Source organism: Notolabrus celidotus, chromosome 14 (assembly GCF_009762535.1).
Source record: "Notolabrus celidotus isolate fNotCel1 chromosome 14, fNotCel1.pri, whole genome shotgun sequence".
In the NCBI taxonomy this organism is placed as follows: Eukaryota; Metazoa; Chordata; class Actinopteri; order Labriformes; family Labridae; genus Notolabrus; species Notolabrus celidotus.
This window is the reverse complement of record NC_048285.1, coordinates 12,680,698-12,697,388: the sequence shown is the minus strand read 5'-3', so window position 1 is coordinate 12,697,388 and position 16,691 is coordinate 12,680,698. Positions and strand designations below refer to the sequence as shown.

The 16,691-nt window shown below is 39.1% G+C and overlaps 1 protein-coding gene across 5 annotated transcripts in view; it reads left to right on the top strand.

Annotated features, from left to right (window-relative positions):
* Positions 1-16,691, top strand: part of LOC117825947 (cytoplasmic dynein 2 heavy chain 1) — a 140,373-nt gene that overhangs the window by 105,700 nt on the left and 17,982 nt on the right. For all 5 annotated transcript variants that reach the window (XM_034701947.1, XM_034701945.1, XM_034701944.1 and 2 more), the window contains 7 exons: positions 168-293; positions 4,996-5,106; positions 7,134-7,203; positions 7,558-7,643; positions 10,950-11,025; positions 11,328-11,548; positions 12,078-12,182. In XM_034701947.1, the coding sequence (XP_034557838.1) occupies positions 168-293; positions 4,996-5,106; positions 7,134-7,203; positions 7,558-7,643; positions 10,950-11,025; positions 11,328-11,548; positions 12,078-12,182 (795 nt within the window). The remainder of the gene's footprint in view (positions 1-167; positions 294-4,995; positions 5,107-7,133; positions 7,204-7,557; positions 7,644-10,949; positions 11,026-11,327; positions 11,549-12,077; positions 12,183-16,691) is intronic.

The following is a 16,691-nucleotide window of genomic DNA, read 5'->3' as shown; positions in this document are numbered from 1 at the left end:
GTTTAAAGGCTTCATCAAATGTATTGGTGTTACAAAAAGAAAGCATTTTACACTAACTACACCCAATAATCAAGTGAACATGTAAAGGGGGAATACGGGATGAACAACATCTTTGCTGCATTGGAAATATCTGTAAGTCAGATTCCCCCTGATCTCTCCCCGTCTAGATCTCCATGGGTCAGGGACAGGCTGATGTGGCCTTAGCTACACTCAGAGAATGTTCCAGAAATGGAGACTGGCTTTGCCTGAAAAACCTTCACCTTGTCACTACATGGCTGCCTCTCCTGGAAAAGGTAAGTGCTGTGTGTGTGTGTGTGTGTGTGTGTGTGTGTGTGTGTGTGTGTGTGTGTGTGTGTGTGTGTGTGTGTGTGTGTGTGTGTGTGTGTTTTTTGTTGATTATCCACTTGTTGGAAACTGCAAAGGAATGTTATTGATCAACTGAGGTACAGAGGAAACAGACACTGTTACTCTTCAGTGAATTGCTGTTTGGATTTGGATGTATGATTTGCTACAGTAGTGTTGCATTAACATTTCCTGCTACATGATATTTAACCACTGCCAAAAGCAAAAGCAGATGTGAATGGAGAGCCATGAGCTTAAAAAAAACAAAAACGGTCAAGGGTCAAAATACTGTACTTTTGGATTGCTCCAAAGTCCTGTAGAGGCAATACATGAAAATAAATTGAAGTAACAGCCTCAGGTAAATCCATATAATGTACACAAGCATTTCTCACAATCTTAAAACCACACAGCCTCAATCTTATAATTCCATTCAGCTAGATTTTTGGGGAGGGGGAGCCCCTAGGTTGGTGTGTAGTTAGAGAGTGTATGTAATTCAGATTGCTTGTCTGTGTTTATCTAGAGTATTTAAACCCCACTACTCATAAAGACAGGAACACAAGAACACACAATCTGCTGTCTGCCCAAAATTTCATATCTGAAATTGCCTCCTGTCCTTTGCTTGCGTACAAATATTTTGGTACCTACCTGTCAGCCCATATTAGTCTCTGTGCTGTTGTTCATGGGGCTTTGTTTCTTACCATGTTCCTGGCTATACATATGTTTGTATGTGTGTTTGTTGTGTGCTTCCTTAACATGTAACAAGTTTACTTTGTATGGCCCCCTTGTGCTGAAGTTGCTCATCCTTAATGTGTTGATTTTTGTGCACTTGTGTGTCACACAATATATATTTCTTAATACTAAGGTTCACACTTTCAACACTGGTCATCTTCATCTTCTAAGAGTCACGACTTGTTTCGTTACTCAAAACCAACCGCCAAATCTTGTAAATGAACAGTGCTTTTTGTTACAAACTTTTTACACTCCTTTGAATAAAAGGTTAAAGAAATACCTCAACCACAAGGGGGAAATATTTTTCTTGTGGAAGGGGAGAGTTGAAGATATTCTTCTTAAACAGGCATAATGCTTTGCATGTACATTTCTTCAGAAGAGTTCCAGTTTTGTATCAGGTATGCAAAAAGATCATTAATGAGGCATATTGCAAACGAGAATAAAAGCTGTGATGTTTATGACTACTCAATACCCATTTCATAAGACACTGTTGGCATGCCATGTTGTCTTTCTAAACCTTGTTGATGTAGCTCTTCTATTATTTAAATTGTATGTTTAGTTTTGCATGCCATCACTTGGGTTGCTCAAGTTTCATTTTGTCCCCTTGGAATTACTTTATTCAAGAACAGTACAAAAAATGCAAAACTAAAAATCCCATTGAAAGATTTTTTATTTAATTTTTTTTTAATTTTAATTTTAATTTTGTATTCAGAACAAAATTGAAACATGTTTTGCAGCTAGTCAAAGTAACAAAGCATTTTCCAAAAAGTAAAGAGATACATAAAACAGGCATAAGACAGTTGTCTAAACATGCTTATAAAATGAGGTGATAATAGGGGTGAGAGAAACAAATATTTTAAAAGAAAATTTTGTTAAAGAAAATTCAAAGCTTTGCAATGCCATTGTGAATAAAAGTAGTGTGCCGGGATTGATAAACAAATAGGATTGTTGTTGTATACATCTGTACACATGTATATACCCTTACCTACATGAAAACATTTAAAAACATACCTGTACACGTTCAAACCCACGTAGCTGCTTGCATGTGTTCCTGAATTATGAAAACTGGTATTGACAACTTTTGATTTAATTCTGTGAGATATACTATTGCACTGGTGCCTTTTGGATGATTGACTGCGACCAACTTACCGTTGTAGCCAACTCTAACTGGGTTAATATGTGTCTTCCATTGTGTTTGTGCCTATTGGTTTCCATGTGCTTTCCCAGGGGCTCTGTTTAGTGTCACTACAGTGGGCCATATTAGCCTGAAAGACACAGCTGTTTGCAGTGATTGGCTTTTATGTTTTTGCCTGTGTGTGTGTGTGTGTGTGTGTGTGTGTGTGTGTGTGTGTGTGTGTGTGTGTGTGTGTGTGTGTGTGTCAGAGTAGAGGTGTAAGCACATGTGTGCCATTGGATTAGCCAGAGAACTCTCCTTTCCATATCTGTATGTGCTCCCATAGAGACTACAAACACAATTCATTACTCTGTACTTTTGCAGTGTTGTTCTACTCTCCTCACCTCTCTCTTTACCCTAGTATATATATTTTTTTCATTCTTTCTTTCTGCATTTGTTCTTGACGGCTACTTCCTTCCTACCTTCCTTTACCATATTGTATAACTCAACCTCTGTCTGTCTGTCCGTCTGTCTTTCACTTACTGTTTCTTTGTCTCGCTCTTTGCCCAGCAACCGATGAGGTTGAGCTCTCTGCAGTGGAGCTTGAAATGAAAAACTGACGCAACAAGGGGAACGAGGGAGGCAGGGAGCATAGGAAAGAAAGAATGAAGACACAGTAGACGTGAAAGGAGCAAAGCATAGGGAAAGATGAAGTCGGTCTCAGCAAGCAGGTGGAAATTTCAAGAATATAGGGCTTTGTTTTAGTTTCTGCCTTTTGTTTCTCTATCTGTGACCATCTGTTCTGTCTTACTGTATCTCTCAATGTAGTTTCTAAAATGTTCTGACTTCTTTTAACCATCTGTCTCTCCAGTCCTTCCCTCCTTCACTTAGCCAGTTGGTTAGTTAGGGAGAGGAGAAAGAAGGGAATGCAGGCAGAGAAGCAGAGCGGTCAGTGTTCATAATTGAAGTTGGCACTGCAGATGTCCTCTCATCCCTGTCTGCTTATATTCTTCCACTTGCACTGTTTTCTATCCCTCATTTCTCACATCACCCACTCTATCCATCAACGCTTGTGTATATAATTTAATCAAACAGTCGTCTTTTTGTAAAAATTTAAACATCTCTCCTGTAAATAACAAAACACTGAAATAATTACATGTATGTATGTCATCTTTTAGAATCACATGTTACATAATCCTGAAATTGATCATTATTGAGACACAATTGTAATCAGGAGTTTTTGTAACCCGTGATTTTTAAATATTGCTTAAAGGCACAAATATCCATCAGCAAAACTGTGATTATGTGTAAACAAAACCTGTTGAGTTTCAGTGTCTTATTGACTATTTGTGAGGAAGGGCATGTTCGTCATACCGTGCATGAGAACAACATGGATATATTCTGATACTGTGACAGTACAATAAGTTATCTCCTGATTCCTCCCTTCTTATCCATCCATCTACTCCTTTTTTCCTTCTTGGAATGCTATAATCTGTTCAGACACACACACGCTATTTGAGAGAAAGGGGAGTTTTCTTCGAGGGATGTCAGTTCCTGTGTATTTTAATCTTCGATGAACATGTGTGCTGCCATGTGAAAGACTATGGATCCAAATGATGCAGAAACACATTGATTACAATTCAATACGTGTGTGTGCATAGTTGTATACTCGTGTGTGCTTGTGTGTGAGTACCCAATCAGATGACATAAGACCCTAAGGTGCCAGCATGCTATTTTTAACCTCAAGTGTTTGAGAAAAATAGAAGGAGAGGGGGCAGGAATGTCAGAGGAGAAGTGGGAGAAAGAAAGCCTGAAATTGAAATAAAGAGACATGGACAGGTACAGTGTCAAGAACAGATTTAGATCGAGAGGAGCAGATGAATAAAACTTAGTTGGACAGGCTGTAAACCATGTCATGGGTCTGTAGTAAGATTTTAGTGCTCCTTTTGGGCAACATACCGTAGACAGAATAAAAGTATCGATTGGGGCTGTCAGCATAAACATGTTACGTGCCATGTGATTAAGATCCAAAATGAACGTTTTTTTGTGCGTTTAATCCCTTTTTTGCAGAAGGAAGCTTAGCCACTACAGTGTCTTCCTGCTTCCTGCTGTCCCTGTGAGGCAAAATAACTACACTACTGCGCTTTTGAATGGCAGTTTACAAGTCAAAAGTAACATGCACGTTGTGTCAAACATAGTTAAAATATTAACAAAGAAATTGGAGTTTGAGCTACCACTGAAGAGCTAAGCACACAGGTGCAGCTTATGCAGCTATGTCAGTGGGCACCTGTATCACAAAAACAAGCAGAGCACAAAACCCCACAGACCGGTGGATGAAACTAAATCCAAGAGGTAAACTACAGAGCTTGCTATAAAGGAGTGGCAACTGCGTGCAGGACAGTCACTAATCAGGTCCAAGGGATGCCCTCAGGTTAACATCTTATGCTTTACATTGTTAATATGGTACTGTTTGAAATGCAAAATTATGAACTTTTAAACATTTAATAACAATTGTTATTAATTCTGATTAGCTCTTGACATTTTGTGATTAATCTCAATTGAAAGAAATCATAATTTGACAGCCCTAGTATCAATAAATGGTATCTTTAAAAGGAACATAGAACGTTTTTTTTCTACAGAAATTCTGTTGTAAGAGGTGATTTAATTACATGTGCACTCAAGTTTCGAAATTTGCCTTTTGGAATCCATTATATTTACAGGCTAATACCACTGCACTAGTAGTCTTGCGGCATATTAATTTCATAGGATCTGTATTTGTGTCTAACATGTGACCTGTCTGTCCTCAACAGGAGCTAAATGTGCTACAACCGAAAGCTGGCTTCCGTCTCTGGCTGACAGCAGAAGTTCATCCCAGATTTCCTCCAATTCTGCTGCAGTCCAGCCTCAAGATCACATATGAGGTACTCACTCACACACATTAACAATCACTGCCACATACATTTGGGTAGAGAGTCAATAACACCATAATTCAGTAGTGATGATGATTAAGTTTAGTGTTGGTTGGCATTGACTGTATTCATAAGCGTCACGTTTTTTGCCAGCGCACATGGTCATATATCTTTATTGTTCTTTCATTTATATATAGGGTTGAATTTTTTTTCATTTATGGACTACTGCTCTCTATATAATGAATGTCATGTACATCTAAGTATCAATGTGACTGGTGTGCCGTGGGCTGAGTTACAGTTGCACACTTGCAAGAATGAAGGCTGTGTGAGGGCTTTGTTTGAAATATCAGATGATTTAAAAAATGTAATAATGCTACATACACAAAGCAGACATATACACATATACCAAAGATACAGAAGCCTGCAGCTTGTGCGTAAGTGAAGCATGGTCTAGTGCTCAGTGTGTTTCTGATGGGAGTCAAGCTCAAGGGGTTAGTTGCTTCAGCAGTCAAGCATGCTGCACAAACAGCCCTTTCTTCCACTTTCTGTCCATTTTTCCCCCCCTCTCACTCTTAGACACACTCACATTCCTTTATGTCAGAAGTTATTGGAAAACATTACAGTAGATGTATGAGTGCATCCTGAGTGGTACCATTGTAACTTTGCTGTACATTTTTGGAGTGCTGAACAAGCAAGTTTTAGAGCTAATTTGTCCTTCTACAGACAAACAATTACACACATGGTTTTATTTCTTTCACTGAACTTGGGATCATTTTTTACAGAGCTGATTGGCAACATTGGTGCAAGGACTTATCAAGTCATTACCCAGTTACCCCCCCCCCCAAAAAAAATATAACTTTAAGTTATGCGTTGTTGGCACTGTTTCATTATATTAGGCTGAAAATGTAAACATACTTTTAATAGAGCAAATATTACACAATAAAAACATATATTTAGTAGCTTCATTTGAGGATAAAAAGCAGATTTTTTTTTGGCACCTTGCTGGGTAGCATATGTGGCGATTTTGTCAATATTGGCAAATTTAGTACATAGAATTTACTGGCAGTGTTATCAAAATCTCCAGATGGTGGTACCAAATGTTCTACAAAGCTGATAATGTGTAAAATGATCTCAATGTATGTTCATTGTTTCTATAATCAACAGAGCATATTGTTGTCAGAAGGATCAGATGTACAGAGAAGTAGCTCAGGCAGAAAACTTAACTACTAAAATGTAATATGATACAGAATCACTGCATTTATATGAATACATACAGCCTGATATGTGTAGAAGAGCCCCAACAGCACTTTTTCTCATGGGCTGTGGTCCTGAGATAGCAACTTTTCAAATGTGCAGCTGCTGGTTCTGCAACTTGAATATTTTCTTAAGCAAAATCACTAAACAGACTGTGAAAAGAAGCAACATGATTTATAACACAGGCTATTTTCACTACTTCTTTTTGTTCTCGCAAACCATAATAAATTGGATTCAAGAAAAATACTCTCAGGGATGTTGGGATAATGTACAGATTTCTCAAAATTTTGTTCAGTCTCAAAGCCTCACAATACTACAAGCTTACATATTATTATTACAGTGACAGTTTTTTTTTTATTTCCCATTTTAAATTCTTCAAATAGATTAAAAAGTTTAGATCAGTAATAGCTTCCTTGTCTTAGGATTTACCCCCTCCTTGTATTTCACAAACATACTGTAAGTCCTCTAGAATGCTCAGTGGAGATTCTTTTTAAATTTGTCTGTTTCTGCATTTGTTAAGCGCTACAGCACAGTTAGGAACCAGCTGATCCTGGGTTCCAGTATCAGCAGTGTGTCTCTCACTCTGTATCATATCATGTTTTACTTCTCAAGTTTGATTTATAAATTTGCATTGCCAATTAATGTGCTCTTATGATATTACTATGTTTGAACCTTGCAATTGGTAAACGTGTTGAACATTTTAAATGTTGCAAAATAATTAATGGTTATAAAAGCCTTGACTCACTTTCCTCTGTCTTTATCTACAATGTCATTCCCACGTGCAGGCTCCTCCTGGGTTGAAGAAGAATCTGCTGAGGACATATGAGTCTTGGACTCCAGAGCAGATCAGCAAAGGTTTGCTCCTTTCTTCCTGAAAAAATAGGGTGTAGTACTGTAATAACACTGGTAGTGATAAAAGTGCATGATTACTGTATAAGCTAATGCTGCTTGACCTGTGAACGAAGAAATGCGAGGATGCTTCCAAAGACTGAGAAAGGAAGTGAACTCAAAGGCTCTTAGTCCTCCAAAGCAGAATACAGCATGCTCTACTCTCCTCACAGTCCTCACTGTTGGGATTTGTATGATTGATGATTTTACAAGATAATGTCCCTCCAGATTTAAAAACATGGCCCCTTTGATAATTATTGTTTTGTAATTGTTATTTTGGTTGTGACATGCTGTTGGTTGTGTGTGTGTGTGTGTGTGTAGGAGGTATCCTGGCCAGAGCTCAGTCTCTGTTCTGTCTGGCCTGGTTCCATGCTGTCTGCCAAGAAAGGCGCAACTACATACCACAGGTAAAAAAAAACTCAGACACCCAAATATGGGTCCAAGTCAAGAAAGTTATGAAATGTCATCTCAGGACATAACCTCCTTTTCTTTTATGAATATTCCTGCCAAAGACACACGTGTTATGTGACCTTGTTGACAGTGCTGAAAATACAGTTTTTTTTGTTTTTTTTTCAAGACAGTACATGACAAGTAAGTTTATTAAGAACACAGATTGTTTCCAAAGGGAGGAAGTTATAATGACATCAACAGAAAGGATAGAATGAAAATTGCCAAGCAATCGGTTTCTTTGTCCTTGCTGACCAGCATATTGCCTGCTCTCTGCGCAGTGCTTCTGGCGGACTCTTTTTGTCTCTCTTTGTTTGTGTATTGCTTTGAATGTATGTGCACAACAATGAATAAGAGCTTTTGTTTCTAAACTTGGTTGTTGGTCAACACACACACACACACACACACACACACACACACACACACACACACACACACGCACAAACACACATACACGCACTGAGACAAAGTGTTCACTACACAAAACAGTGTGTAAAGCAGCCTACACATTTGTGAAGCTTCATCTGATACTTTTCAGGCACACAGCTTGTAGACCAGCGGGTTTGTTGTGTCATGCAAGGGCAAGGGAAGCTTGGGAAATATAACCCTATGATGTTTAACACATATAAAGGATTTTAAAAAGAAGATATATAAGTGTCAGCTGAAAATGGATTTCATTGACTCATTGGCTGCATTCAAGTAATCACTCAGATTTTATTTTAACTAAAAGAAAGTCAGTTTTAGGAGTATTGCAGCAGCTAAATGGTATGTTTTTGACTTGTGCTAGAATCAACACAAAATGTTAAGACACAGAACTCTGTTTGCTCAAGTGAAATACAAGACTGGTGGTAAGTCATCGCCTACCTAAGATGATCGAAGATGACTATAATAGCATGACCTGCATCTTTATACAGAAATTCAGAATGTTTATTTTCAGGTGAACCCTATAGAAAAGATAAATGAGCATAAAATTGTCACTCACAAAAGAAATCTAACAATGTCTTATTCTTTCTAAATCAAAACAAAAAGCACCCCTCTCTATGACACAGGATGGTTGCATCTTGGAGTTACTTGAACACATTGCCTTACCAACATCGTCATACAGTGCCTTAGTGAGAACTACTTATAGTATGTGAAGTAACACATTCAAGTTGGAAGACTACCAACTAATGAGTCACTAGCTTGTCCAATAAAGTGCTGGTTTTATTGTGTTTGTTGCATATAGGTTCAACAAATCAAATTACACTATTCATTAACATTTAAAAGGGTTGTGAATCTAGTTTAAGTACATTTTAGCACACCACACCAAGATCAACGTTTATCATATAAAATGTTATTTCCCCCAAAAATTGTGGCTAGTGAAAATGCTGATGTCCTAGTAAGTATTTAAACCCCTACCCTCAGTGGCTGGTGAGCAGGATAATTATTGTCAAGCCCTGATTGTAAAACATTGTTTTAAAATGTTTGCGCTCTGCGCGTCAGCTCCTTGTCTCTCATCCCACAGGCTTGGTCTCTATAGCCTCTCTTAATGGTCCCCCTTGTTTTGAAGTTGTTCGAAAATAAAAGTATTAACAACCCTGTGGGATAATGTGAACCTACAATACTAATGCACTGTATGCATGTGAGTTTCTTGTGTTTTTTTCTCTCCGTCCCTTCTTCATAGAAACCTCCAATTTTGCCCTGTTAACTAGATTTCACCCCAGTTCTCTGCTAACTCGCCTCCAACCCCGGATACTGATCTCCTGTCCCTCTTGCTCTTTTTTTTCCTCACTCAGTCACTGAATCACTTGTAAGTGTTTTCATTTGAGATGGTAAGATGTTTCTCATCCAAGCACATGATTGCCTAATTATTCTAACAGTAACAGCTCTGTTCACCCACTCCAGAATCATTTACCCCCTTCTTCTGTCCTTCCTCCTTTGTCATCTATTTGCTCTCTAATTAGATGTTTTTGTACATGCCTGTGCCGAAACTCATTTAATCTTAAAGACAGGGGAATAGACACTGAAGGAGAACCTAGAAGAAAGAGTTCTAGATGGGAAATAAAAAAGAAAATAGATGAAAACAGTGATAAAGACAGGTTTTCACATGCAAGGTAATGTGTGTGTGATTAACAGCAGCTAGTGGGAAAGTAAAGTTGGTTGATGGCCAACATGATGAGTGGCCACACTTAATAAACTGACACAGACACCTTTCTAAGACCTATACTTTGACTAATTCACAGAACAAGCAGCCAATTCCATGTACATAAAGCAAATACTCAAGCATTAGCACACTCTTTTCAATCACACAGACTCATGTGTGCACATGTGTCAAAAGCTTTATGATCAGCCCCTGAAACAGTCTGTGTATACGCTCTCAAGCACAAATTTACTGAACAAACAAAATATGCTCAATCATTGAAAGATTTACTGAAAAAGCCTACGCAGTTTTCCTTCACCCTTCACCTCATCCACCTACAGCATCTGTGGGCAGACTACAACTACTGATTGAATAGCAGTAGAGTGCAACAAATACACTCTGGCAATCTGAGACTGATCAGATTCTATTATGATTCAAAACTGTAATATTTTTCCTCCTCTATACCTTGTTATTGTGAATATATATTTTTTCCTGTTTGCAAGAGACTTCATTTTTCTCTCTGAAGCCTTACTTCTAATATCTGAGCTCTTGAATAGTAGCAGCCTGCATGCATCAGCTACTGGAAATATTCCCACCGACAAGTTAACAACACAGTTCATATTGGGGCTGTGTTATAAATTCTAATTTGTGCTGGGTGAAAAGTATCAATGAGTGTAACCAAATGACATTTAAACAGAACGTAAGTTAGATAATCTACGTGTGTATTACGGTCGTTTGTGATGGTAAGTTAATTCTAAGCTCGGTAGATTGTTTCCCTGAAAACAAGAGTTGCAAGATAAATTGTATAAATTCAAAAAGTAAATGCACTCTTTGCCTTTAAGTAATTCAGTTGTGTTTACTTGTGTGAGTCCTGTAAATTGCATCTCTAGGGTAGAGGAATATTGCAGTTGTTGTAAATACCAATACACTTTCACACAGTTCTTTGAAGATTAATAAGAAAACGGAATATATCTGAGAGATGATTTTCCAATCCTGAATATTCTGATGTGCGATTTTGAATGCAATTTGTCACTGTTTGGTTGACAAGTTCTGAAAGAAACATTAGTAGTTGATGTACGGTGTCTCTCTGACAGGCAGTGAGATAAATGTATTGTAACCAACCCCCCCTTCCCCTCTGTGTCTCCAGGGTTGGACAAAGTTCTATGAATTTTCGTTGTCGGACCTCCGTGCTGGCTTTGAAATCATCGACAGGCTTTTTGAAGGTAGGGTTGCTGGTGGCAAACATTACACTGCAGCAGGGAGCTCTGCTGATCTGCTGTGCAACACATATGGTAATGACAACTGGAACCTGTTGATTCTTTGATCAATTACCCCTTTCATTTTCACTTCCCCTGATAGAGCATGACATGGACAACTCGGCATTTGCATTTCAATACAGTGTAGAGTATGCATGTGGCCATTTGTTGTGTCTCTGCCTCTTTGTATGCTTGTGTGTTTAATCTAGTGTTCCTTTGTCCTTTGTGTGCTGATTATACCACTCTTTGTGTGTCTTTCTATTACTAAGGTGGTAAAACTTTCCAGTGGGAGTTTGTCCATGGCCTGTTGGAGAGTGCTATTTACGGTGGTCGCATCGACAACCCCTCTGACCTCCGCATCTTACGCTCGTACCTGGAGCAGTTCTTCTCCACACATCTCCTCTCATCCTCAGCAAGTCAGAGAAGAAGCAGAGGAGGGGCACACTTCTTCCCACCTCAGATCAGCCTCCCTAACTCTTGCTCCATATTGGTAGGTTGTCATTATGACGAAGGGAAAAAAACAAATGTAGTCAGCATTTAGATACACATTTTAATTTGCAGCTGCAGAGGTGGGAAATTAATGTGGGGATTTAAAATACATAAAGGCAGTTAATTGTTGTTATAGGGAACAATGGATCACTTACACACCTCTGTACTCACTGTACAGGCTTTGCTATAAGGTGAGCCATTGAAGTGTAATCACACTCTTATAGTTTAAGGAGTGCTTGGAAAGAAGCCACAAAGTACACTACAGAGCTATTAAAATGATATTTGGTTTACTAATAACTCTTACAGTATTATTATCCTATACTCCCTAAAAGTAAGTTAACAAGTAGGCGACAAGTTTTTACTTTTCAGTTTAGTAGCACAAGTGCTTTGAAACACTCAACTGCCTGAGTGTCTTAGTTTCTAATTTATCAGAGCCATCTTAAAAATGTGCATTGATACTCTCTGCCTCTACATATGTCATGTAGGTAGATTTCTGTGTGTGACCTTTTTGTGACCGTGTGCTCTCCCAGGACTACCGCAGCGTTATAGAGAATTTCCCAGAGGATGACAGACCGGCATTCTTTGGTCTGCCTGCCAACATCGAGAGATCCTCTCAGAGAATTATCAGCTCCCAGGTGCACCCACGCACTCACACTCATACACACACTGCCACCTGCTTACTCCCACAAGCACACAGCGCCGTCAACACAGCCTTCATCTCTGCCTCACATGCAGAAATGCAAACGCAGAATTACGTACACACAATTATTCCCATTGAAAAGTTGAAGATATGCACTTTCTTTATCTTATATATACATTTTGAGTAGGACAAAATCACTGTTTATACAATTTATAGCACACAACTTCACACACATGCCAGAAGAAACACAGATGCTCACAAAATATATGACATTATATGAAAAGATGCAGCCATGGAGCTTTTCTGTAGCTCAGGGACTCAACTCTAACCGCCACCTCAGCTTCTTAATTCACTTCCGGCTTGCTTAGAACAAGCATCAACCCTGAGTTTGTTTGCATTTTCTGTGTGTTTTTGTGGCATTGAAATCTCAGACTAATCCAAACAATTACCAGCAATCAGTTGGCTGTGTTACTTTCCTTCAAATTCTCCTTCTTCCTCTTCTCTGTTTTTCACTCAAGAGCAATCTCTTTTAAAACTTTTTCCATTTATTTTTCCTATTATATTTGTCTGCTGAATGATCATTATGTGTATCAATAATGCCCTTCTGTTGGCCAGCAAAATTCAGAACCAGGCACCTTTAGCTAAAGGGTTGAGTTGAAGTAAATAAATTGCACATTCTTTGGCAATTTAGTACTCAAGCAATTTCCTTCTTTTATAACACTACAGTGTAGCGATAGTGTATGTTGTTGCAGCTGAACAAAGTGCACAAAAGCCTGAACAAATAAACCCCCTGTTTGAAGGGTGATATTGGCTGTAAAATGTGTCAGGACTTGGAGTATGTTGATCTGCTCCTTATGCTCTTGCTTTCCAGCTTCAGAAGTTCCACTCAGTGAGAGAGGAGTCAACAAGTTGTCCCTGCCAAAATGAACTCACTTTTTCACTGCGGCATCAATGCTTTTGCCTCATCACTGCTATCTGTACAGCAAAGCAATTCATCCCCTAATTACTGTTCAAATTACAGAGATGATTAGTCCTCCAGATTGTAGGTGCAGTAACACTGTACAACGCTGTAATTATTTCCATTTTGTTAGTCTTCACTAAACTATTTTTCTGTGTGTTTGAATGTATGAGCTCATTCATATTGTATGTGTGCGGTTACCCTTGTAACAAATTCACAATCTCAGTCATGGTCCAGAAACTCACCATCATTCAGGAGACAAAGAAGTGGTTGATTTTAGGGTCAGGACTTCAATTTAAGGTGAAATTATTTCACCAGACAGCCATCCGTTTTCATTTATTTCAGTATGAAACCAAATTCACCTTGCAGAGACATGAGACTAGGTTTAGAAGGGTAATTCATCACTGTGAATATCATGTCTGTTTATAATGTTGTCAAGGTTATGTTGTCATTGTGTAGAAGTTTTGCTTGTGGGTGTAATCTGGTTTTAAAGAGTCTACACCTCAGCAGTAATGTAATTTGAACAAATACTCTCATGGAAGATGAGAATATATCACTAGGCAAAAGGTTAGGGTTGGACATAACGGTTTAAGGTGAGGGCAGAGTTTCTCAACCAATGAGCAACCTGCATGGGTATATTCATGTGCTTTGAGAAGCAGAATTTTGTTTTACTTGTAGTCGCTACATTGTCAGCTTCAAACAAGTGACAACCTCAAAAGAACAAAATGACACCAATGTGGAAGTGCTCAGAACTACAGTTCCTCAAGCAGCCACCGGGGGCTTGCTCCCAAAGCTCAGGAGACTTAATAGACATACATGCTGAAATGCCCATCTTATAAATATACCAGCCTGGTATAAAAAAAGGATTTCGGTCTGGCTAGCCCATCTCTCTATTCATAACACTGTACGGGAGTAAATATGAAGAAATAACTGTCACAAGCTTTGTACAATTAAGCATGATTTGGGGTGTGGTTGACTTGATTGACAGGCGGGCACATTGTAGCCTTTATCCAGGAGGCTAAAGGCCCGCCTCCACTCCGCCTCTTGCTAGGTCGACTGAAAGTTCGGTTGAGTCAGCATTTCCAATATGGTGACCACCATCATTGGGCTTCAACACTCTGCCCATAAAAATAGTGGGTGACAACTCTTGGATTATGTCCATGTTGTATACAGATTATTGCTCTGTGTAATTTTGCATTCCAGTAGTTAGTTCAAAAAAATCCATCATGCAAAAGAATGTTGGGGAAGGACAGGAAATAAAGTGATTCAACAGAGGATCAACTCTTGAATACTGAGACATCTCAAGGTGTGGGTGTGTGTTTGCATGTGCTTTGAGTTATTTTTTGCCTTCCTGTCTGTTTGCACTGCATGTGCTATGTTCTTATGTCAACACGTGTGAGGTTGCAGATGGCTCACAGTGTTTATGTGCATGCTTGAAATGAATAATTATCATCGGTGTCTGTTTATATGTATAAGATTGTTTGTGTGGATGTGAGAAGTTATTGATGGTCACTGCAGATGCTGATGTAACACAACGAAACACTGTATCACACATACAAAACACCAAATCTGTTTATTCATCGTTGTGTGTGTTTGTGTTTGAGAAAGAGAGAGATAGTGAAGGAGAAGGAAAAATATGGTACAAAAGAGGAATGCTAGAAGGTTACGAAAGGGGATGAAAGAGGTACAGACAAACACCATGTCTAGACTACATTATTTGTCAACAATATGTCAGTAAACATCAAGATATATGACATTTACTAAATTATTGGATCTCACCATTGCTTTAGTAAAATCACTGCTTCCTGACATAAAGATAGGGGAGGGGGGTAGGAAGGCCAGATGGTTTTGATGTTTCAGTGTGAATCCATGTCTTTCTGTTCATACTTATCCTCAGTAAACCCACTTAAACCATGCAGCACCAATATAGCTTGTGTGTACAGTCCCATGAGGTACTAATGCATTTCAGTCCATTCATCCTGTCAGTGTGGTCTGCTGATCTCGAGAACCACCAGCCTAGTTTAATTCACACCATCTCTCAAGGCCTCTTTTGTGTGTGTGTGCGGTGAGTGTGTGTGTCTCTTCACCTATTTCCCCTAGTTGTGATTGTGTCCCCTTCTGCTGTCATTTGTCACTGTCATGTCTCTCTCTCTCTCTCTCTCTCTCTCTCTCTCTCTCTCTCTCTCTCTCTGTCCGCTTGCTTCTCTATTGCGATCTCTTTCTATTTCTTTTCCTTAATTTATGCCTTCACCTCTCCCTAGAGACTCTTGGCACTTTCTGTGGGTTGGGCGCTTAACCACACTCGCACTCACTAAATAGAGCCCAGGGGGCAGTGAGGGGTTTTGGTGGATCTGATTTTTAAATAAATGTTCAAGCTTAGATGAAGTAACCAGACATGGGCAAAAATAGCCCTAAATGTTGACTGAATGTTTACTTCCACTAGTAGACCAATAGGTGATGCAAAACATTGAATATAGGCAGAGACCATCAAGTGGAAATGTAAGTATCTTTCACACAAAAATGAATTAGATGTTTCAGGTAGAGATGTGCTCTTTAGCTGACTAAACGATTAAAAGTCAACATCCTTGCTAGTTATCAAAAAACAACTAGTTGGTTTAAAGCATTTCTAATATTTTTAATATTGTATGCACAAATTCCCAGTCAAATGTTGCATCTAAGCTTCAGTGCAGCCACCCACCATTTGCCAGGGCTGTAGCTTCGGTGAACAGCTACTGCCATACTACCCGGGTGTAGGGGAGAGAATTTCATATACGAGGTTGGCAGTATTTAGATTAAGTTGTATGTACGCTGTATCTGGTTAGACTGGCGTATAAATATGTAACCAGTACAGGCAACTAGGGCATTCAGTTCAGGTGTGCCTGTGTTGAGTTCAGTGAGAGCATTAGCATTTAGTATTAAATACCTTGCTATAAAAACATCCATGTTTGAGTTTATTTTTGTCTTGTTGAGTAAATGTCTTATTTGACCACCAACCTGACTTGGATTCTAAGAAAAAGTTCCCTCAATAAGAATCATAAACCACAGCCCCGGATTTAGAGGTGACGTGTTGCCATCCAGGAGATCCTGTAGACTAACGAAAACCTGTCCTGGAGTCTTAAGATAGTGGTGTGATACTTTCGTGCTACTTAGAGGGTGCATTACTGAAACAGTAAGATGGGAAAGAGCTCACAGCATGTAATCTTCCGCTTGTTACTCATATGCAGAGATGTGCAGCAGTGGACCACTCATAAGGATGTATCAGTATATGTGCTTATACAGTGAAATTGAAGTTTTTCAGTAGGATAGAGGGCATGAGGACACCATCATTTTTCCTCCTTTAGCCTTACATCATTATGCTGCTCTCGGTATGGGGCCAATAGACGAAGACATTCTCGCTGCTATCTCATCACATGCCTGCTTTACCTCAGCCCTGCACAGGCCAAAAATTGCAGTCTGAGACCGCCACTAGGCTCTCTATTATGGACACGCTCTCTCCAATACATGCAGAAACACACACACATACAAACACACTCTCACACACAACTA